The sequence below is a fragment of the Nicotiana tomentosiformis genome, chromosome 10 (genome assembly GCF_000390325.3).
Source record: "Nicotiana tomentosiformis chromosome 10, ASM39032v3, whole genome shotgun sequence".
In the NCBI taxonomy this organism is placed as follows: Eukaryota; Viridiplantae; Streptophyta; class Magnoliopsida; order Solanales; family Solanaceae; genus Nicotiana; species Nicotiana tomentosiformis.
This window is the reverse complement of record NC_090821.1, coordinates 13,080,847-13,088,678: the sequence shown is the minus strand read 5'-3', so window position 1 is coordinate 13,088,678 and position 7,832 is coordinate 13,080,847. Positions and strand designations below refer to the sequence as shown.

Below are 7,832 nucleotides of genomic sequence, written 5' to 3'. Positions count from 1 at the left end.
CTGTCCAGGTGCCGTCATCGATCCACGACCAGCTCCCTTTAGAAACACCATGTGATGCCTCACGTGGACCTTCCTCTTCCTCAACAGAGCATCTTTTACAGTTATAAATATCTCCTATTTCACCTTATGAGATAAATGAATCATCATCGATAGTTGCCTTACAGCAACATGGACCTTTGCCTAGAGCTCCTCGCGGTGTGTTTTCTTCTAGCCAAGGTCAGTCTAAAACTCATACCGTAATGACCCAATCGGTCGTTTTATTTTCTAGATCCTCGTTCCCCTAATTAAGACTCCCCGTATGTACTTTTACTGTTTTATGACTTGCGGAGATTGTTGGTTTGGTGTTGGAAGGGTTCGGGTTGAAATCGAAACACTTAGTTCCTTAATAGTAGCCTAAGATGGCCAAGTTTGACTTGAATCAACATTTTGAGTAAACGACCTCGAAATCGGAATTTGATGATTTCAATAAAGTTCGTATGATTATTTGAACTTGGGCTTGTGTTCGGATCGAGTTTCGAGTGATACGGGAGCGTTTCGGCGCTTAATGTCTAAAGTTGGCGACTTGAGATTAGAGCAGCAATTACGAGTGTTATTATAGTTATTAGAGTGATTATGTAACGTATTTTTTTGTGGGATCTTGAGGGGAAGAAAGGAACTCGGAGAAGGTTGTTGTTGATTGATTCATCCATTTTTTTTCTTTAAGAAGTTCGGGGGAATTTTTAGGGGTAATGGGAGAAACAAAGAGGCACAATAACCCAGTATAATCCCACTAGTGGGGTCTGAGAAGCAAACCTTATCCCTACCCTTGGGTAGAGAGGCTATTTCCGATAGACACCCTCGGCTCCCTCCCTCCAAGAACTCTCCTCCACCTTGCTCTTGGGGTGACTCGAACCCACAACCTCTTAGTTGGAAGTGGAGGGTGCCCACCACTAGAGCAACATAATATTTTGCTAAATTATTTAATTTTTATAGCTAAACAACAACCACTCACAAATAATGTAACTTTTATAGCTAAATTATTTAATTTGATACTAATACTGAATACAAAATAATATTTTGATGCAGGTCACAAATAAAGCTTGCTCATGTCAAGTGAAGGTTTGCATCTGGGAAGTTACCAAGAAGGAAAGAAGCTTTCTTCTCTTTTTTTTCTTTCCCTTTTAATGGTTTTGAGTACTACAAAAAGTTTGACTATCTTTATTGTATATTTTGTTTTTCAGGGAAGGACCGGCTTGTGATAGAGACCGGGAATGACGAAGAAATAAATGTTTAGTAATATTTGAATAATATATCTAGTTAATACAGGATGAATTTACAAATCATTACATTGTAATTTTCATGCATCCTGTTTCACTGATTTCAGTTTTGTTATTATGCAATTGCCTCCAGCAACCAGAAGTGTTGAAAGTGGAGTGTATCATATTTCGGGGGTCAAAAACTAGCAGGTGGTTTGATTATGGGGACCCAATAATATGATAATTCTTTGAAAACTTAAAACTGACCTAAAAAAGTAGTAATGGGACGGGATACATGTTCTCATGTCTAGGCCAATCTTGATAGTGAAAATACTTGTCTAATGAATAAAATGAGTACTAGTTTTTCAACATCTAAAGGTTGAGTCCATTACTCAAATAGTTATTCAATTATTCAAAATTATCTACCAAAGTCATCTTTCTTTCATTTGTAACAACAAAGTCACTTAACTATATCAATAGTACTCAGAAGGTCACTCAACTTGATTTCTCAAATTTTTGATCCCCAAATACCTATTTTACCCTCTAAATTATCAATTTTCATCTTCTTCTTCTTTTTTTTTTTTTTTTAAGCTTTCTATTATAATGATTTTTTTCTCTTTTTAATTTATAATATGGACTTACCTTAGAATAAATAAATTATTATCAATAAAAATTTTTATAGACATAATTAAGTGACTTTGTTGTTACAAATGAAAGAAAGATTTGATAATTTTGAAAAGTTGAGTTACACTCTGGACTCTCTAAAGGTGGTACCATGGTAAATACTTATAAATTTATTGAAGAATGATATTTCAATCCACTCTTCAGACTTAGAGGAAACACGGTAGTATAACAAAAGGAAAAGCTAATAAAGAATAGAGGAAGATATTTAGAAAATTAATTGCCCCTCTTAGTTGTGTAAAAATAACCTAAGAGATTTATAATGACAGATTACATCACCAGTTATCTAGATTTAAGGAAATAAGAAATAACACCAATCAGCTCTCTAGACTGCTTACTGCTCTAGCTACATTTAACCGTCTCTTCCCCGTGATAGCACAAGAAGAATGTCACTGATTATAGTGCAGGGAAACTATTCTATACAATGGGAGCTGCAAGTCCAAAATATTGTTGGAATATGCTGCTTATCGTCTAAATCTACACGACTGCCAAATTTTACTTGGCTTCCCTCTTAAGGCCTCAACTCTACTAGAAAAGTACTCTTACAAACTATTTTGAACCTCCTGTCCTAATTGAGGTCGCTTTTCAAGAATTTGGGATGGCCATACATCAGCTGGAGTTGGATATCTGGCCTGTGGTTTCTTCACACTATATGTGGGCATAGCTGCGGGCTTTGCTGCATCAGGCTCCGGATAAGCTTGAGGAGTAGAATTCAAGGGAACGACATAAAGAGAGTTCATCATTTGCATCTGCTGGAACGGATGCTCTGAACCAGGCAATTGGAGAAAGTTATCTGTAACTTGTGAGGCTAACTGTGGTAGCTGAGTTTCAGTAAGACTTAGATTTAGGTCAAGATTAGTCTTAGCCACCCTTTCTTTGACTTCACCCTCTAATTTGTCAATTTGAGCCTCCAGAGCGGAGTTGTCATCCTGTAGCTCCTTTTTCTCCATACTAAGCTGTCCATGAAAAAGGATGGATTTCAGGAATGTAGGTTCACAAAGAACGACAATAGAAAATGGGAAAAAGCTACATAGTTTAAGTCGCATAATCAAAAAGCTGAGTGGGTTCAAAATTCTTGATGACAAAAGATGCGAAAAATGCATCATTATAGCATCTTCAAGCAGGAAATATAACTAGAAATTAAGAGGCTTACATATTGAGATTCAGACAGTAAGGCTGTATTTTCTCTCTTCAGTTGCTTGATCTGGGAAATCATGTCCTTTACAAAGCGAGCAGTCTCATTCAATATGGAGGCTTTTCCATTCGTTTGCTCAGAAAGTTCTACAACAGTAAGGGCGGAAATCAGAATCAACCGACTACAACTTTCATGTTTTGCAACTTTTCTGATTCCTTATGAATTGCAAGGTATAAGCTTCTATAATTGTATGGTTAGTCGGCAGACTCTGATTTGAAAATAGATAACGTAGGCCACTTTTGGAATTTTCCAAAAAGAAAGAACAGGTCATTAGCAGATAAGAAATTACCAAGTGCATTGGCCAAATCGAGAAAAAGCTCATTCAAATGCTCACGCTTCAGTTTCTCTCGCTCAGCCTTGTGAACTCTTTTTGGAACTTTCTTCTGAATCTTCTTGCTGGGAGGAGAGCTGCATAAAGAGAGTTCTAAAACAATCAAGCAGGATTCACAGTAGCTTTTCCAGTAATAATAAATCACAGAGCAGTGCAAAACAATGTCATAAGTACCTTCTCCGGGAACGTTTGGGAAGAAAATAATCATCTTATCCAAGAATTAATATGAAATACTTACTTAGTTCCTTGTTTCAGATCGAGCATAACTGATCTCCATTTTTTGAAAAGTGGCTCTTCCAGTTAAAAGTTAACTGAAGCATTTGAAATTTTTTTTTTGGGGGGGCGGGGGAGGTGGGGTGGGGGGAGGAGCTCCAAAATGCTGTTCGAATTGATTTGAAGTTGCACACCTTTTAGCAGAGGAGAGGGAATAGAAGCCATAGCAACTGATTAAATTAACTTGAAAAATTATAACCTCTCCAAAAAGCTTCAATTTTTCAGCTAAAACTTGATGAAAGAACTGAACTTTCGTCATGAAAAATTAAGGATTTTGCAAATGGTAAGTGATGTTAGGCTAAAAATCCATGTTTTTGTATATAATTTGGCTTGCATTATGCCTCGATCTTGTTAACTTTGGTGTGAATATTTGTGACTCGAGCTTAATAATGGTATTTATATGTGTGGGAGTCAATTGGAAGTGATTTGAAAAGCTTGCATGCAAATTGAAGTAAAAACGGAAGAATTTGGAGGAAGTATGACTTTGGTGCCCAGGTTCGCGCCAGGCACCAATCAAAACGCCAAGGGCAGCAGAGCACAAAAGTGAAAAAAGTTTGGTGTCTAAGTTTGCGCCAGGCGCAAAGCGAGACGCCCAACAGCGGATTTCGTCCTAATTCGGCTAGGACTTGGCAGTTTCAACCCTACATGCCCCTAACATGTATAAAAAGGGTTCTAAACCTATTATTTAGGAGTGAGACATTATTGGAGAGGCAAGAAGGCTACGGGAATACTTGGAAGCAACGAATTACAAGAGTTTTCTCTTTCGGTCTTCCTTAATTTGTATTTTAATGCTTTCAATTGTTATCATGATTGTTAGTATGGTTGTGAGTAGCTAAACTTTCTTATCTAGGGTTTAATGGAACCTTTTGAAAGATGATTTTCTGTTGCGTTTAATATAATTTTGCCGTTGGATTTTCTCTACCTATTCAACTATGTGATTATCTTAGTTGATTGAGGGCCCTCAATTGTTTGTGCCTATTTAGTGGGTATTGCATGGAAAAGGGTACATATTTGAGTAGTTGTTGAACAACATCACTCCTAACGTATGTGAGGAATCAATACGGAGGGTTTAAAGGTGGGATTAGGAATAACGAAACCTTGGTGCGATCTTAGTGAGCGATAAACTAGTGTCAGCTAGCGTAGTTTAGAAGAATACATCTAGTAAATTGTGGTAGTTGCTCGCAAGAGAATTATGACACCCGAAGTACTCGCGATCAGTAGAGGATACTTAGGTGAAATTATAGGAAACATAGCGAGAGAGAATTCCGACAATTGGGGAAATCATAACTCTAGACCTCTCCTTAATCTTGTCTCCGACCCTTAGTATCTTTAGTTGTTAATTTACTATTTTAATTTGTTAATTAATTAGTTAGACATAAGAATATTGATATTTACAACTTAAGAATTGTTCGAGCTTGTGTTCTTAGTGATAGTAAACAGTTATAGCTAAACCTTAGTTCTTTGTGGGATTCGACTCTGGACTTTTAGACCGGATTATATTTGCATCGACCGCTTACTTTTTAGGACTAGAGTTGGGCGTGATCAGTAAGCAACTATCCCAAGCAGATATGATAATGATCCAAAACTACGATAAAAGACCACCATGAAGAGACAAACCAGAAAATCACTAAAGAAAGAAAAACTTTGCGAACAAATCAAATCATCTGAGGCAGTTTGAGCGTTCGCAGACACTATATGCAGATATTATTCCACCACCAAGTCTTTTGCACAGTCCAGCCCCAACCAAAAAACTAAAGATTTTGGTAATGCCCGTGTGTGTAGAATCTATACAGGCTTATGTCCTTGAAAAGAACAAGAAACATAATCCAAGTTCTGTACAAGCTTCTAATTGGCATCAACATCCGATTGTATAAAAAACATAGCAAAGCGAAAGAAAGGAGGAAGCAAACTTCTTATACATTGCTGCAATTGTCTAGAACTTGATAACGAGATACAACAATTGTTAATAAAAATGAATAAGATCTAACTGACCCATTAGGTGATGATGTCTCCACAGCTATGCCACCATTTTCAGCTGATGAAGTAGGACTTTCTGCACCCATCTTTAACTAGAAGGCTTTGACAAGGAGATGCTATTGGCCAGACAACGCTGTTATGCAGAATCACAATGAAAGAGAAATACATAAATGTTTTATTCAGATTCAGATACCGTCAATAACGGATAAGCAATGTAAATAAATTGTTACGACGTACTAAATCCATGTCAAATTCGTAGTACAAATGTGCAATTAAGGCGCGTACTTCATAAACTGTGTGGTTCTAGTTTAATATTACTGGTTTACATTCCAATCATAAGCCTATCAATCTTTTTAATACTAATAACATAATACGATTCTGATGAGTGGAACCCAGGGCCACTCCCATATATAATTGAGCTGAGGACTAATAGTAGCAAAAGCCCAACAGATCAATCTTTTGTTTTTTCTTCACCAGGAATTCGCATTCCCCGCTAGCAAGAAAAAGAAATACTATTTAGCAACCCCATCACTGTTGCTCCTCTCAAGGTAAAATACTAGCTACATAAATACAATCAAGCACCTAAAAAGATTAGAATTTGACCTTATTTAGCATCAATAAGGGAGTAAAATCAATCTGGCAAAACGCATACCCTATAAAATTAAACCCAAAAACAAGACTGTGCATGTAATTCAATACGAGAAAACATTTCGGGATATATTCAAGAAAATTAGAGTATTAAAACAGTACAAGAAATTAGAGTATTAAAACAGTAAATTGAGGAATTTCCAGAGAATGAATTCCAAGAATAGCACGGAAATGTACCTTTCGAGTATTTCCTTTTACTTTTGAAATTGATTGTTTGGAATCGGAATGTGAGTTGGGAATTTCTTTTGAAAGAGAAAAAGGAGAGATTGGTCTTATGTTAGAACTTATTAAAAGAGTGTTAAGAGTTGGGAGGAAGGCGTCAGGCGTGTGGCGAGCACCAAGCCATCAAATGGGGACAGCATGAGATGTTGTGGCACAGGAAGAGCTGTGTTGTTTTGTCATGTAGCAAAAGGCATGCACGTTTCATGCTCGCTTTTTCTGCCTTTGACCCGTGCTTAATTATGCTTATCCTTCCATGTCATTCTCCTTTATTTGATTTTCTGAACGATCATGTTAGCGTTTGGACATAGATTTTATTGAAACTTGAAAAAAAAAAAGGTTTTAAAGTTATGTTGAAAAATAATTTTTAAAAGATAAAGTTATATTTAAACATATATTTTATTTAAAGAAAAGTTGAAATTTTATGAGTACAAGAAAACTTTTCACTAAAAAATAGTTTGGGAACTTGAAAATTTTTAATTTATTTTTTCAAAATATGATTATATTTCATAAATAAATAATATTTTTTTTAAAAAATTTAAAAAATAATGCCAAAGTCTATGACCAAACGGGAGCTATGTTTTTGTTAAGTTTTATGTTAAATTTTTATCTTTACAAGAGATTCAAAATAAAAATATCTTAAAATGATTATTTTTAATTGAAATTGTAAAGATGTATGTTGAACTATTTTTTTGTATCTTTCGTGTCAATAAAATATATTACTTGCACGTAAAACATACATTAAAGCAATAAGTAAATATTTTTTACATAAGATTTCCTAATATTTAATTAATTTTTTTGGTTTGATGTGAAGAAAGATATAAAAAGACTGGTTTCTTGATTTGGTTTTGGATTCTAAATAATAAAAATTGAAAAATAAAAAAATGAATTATTCAATATCATATATGTATATATTATTTTTATATAAAACATATTTGATGCTTGGTGTATGATCAGTAAAAGAATCAATTAGATTTAAATAATATTTCATAAATTTTGATATTAGGCGCGCAAGCTTTTTTTGTTGGCTTAGTTCTATTTGTTTTTACAGTAGGCCAGCAGGACTGTTTCGAGATCTCGTCAAATATGTATTACTATTTTATCACTGATGTCCGTTATTTCAAATTTTCGATCATGTGGATTGAATTTTTATTCTATATGAAGTTACATAGACTTGCATGTACACTTCTTAGTGTAACATATTTCATATTTTATACTAGAACTCAATGCACTGAATCTATAGGGTTAATTTCACTGATGGTTATTGAACTAT

At 35.0% G+C, this 7,832-nt stretch overlaps 1 protein-coding gene across 2 annotated transcripts; it reads right to left on the bottom strand.

Annotated features, from left to right (window-relative positions):
- Positions 1-2,123: 2,123 nt before the first annotated feature.
- LOC104089249 (transcription factor bHLH47-like) lies at positions 2,124-6,687 on the bottom strand. 2 transcript variants are annotated; one of them, XM_009594099.4, is made up of 5 exons: positions 6,518-6,687; positions 5,708-5,825; positions 3,401-3,519; positions 3,070-3,197; positions 2,124-2,872 (listed from the first exon to the last, which is right to left on the bottom strand). In XM_009594099.4, exons 2-5 carry the CDS (start codon positions 5,776-5,778, stop codon positions 2,459-2,461), a joined length of 732 nt encoding a protein of 243 aa, XP_009592394.1. In that variant the 5' UTR covers positions 5,779-5,825; positions 6,518-6,687; the 3' UTR covers positions 2,124-2,458. The 2 variants fall into 2 exon arrangements, with proteins under 2 accessions (XP_009592394.1, XP_033510184.1); XM_033654293.2 differs by lacking the exon at positions 6,518-6,687 and adding an exon at positions 6,296-6,399.
- Between the last annotated feature and the right edge of the window lie 1,145 nt (positions 6,688-7,832).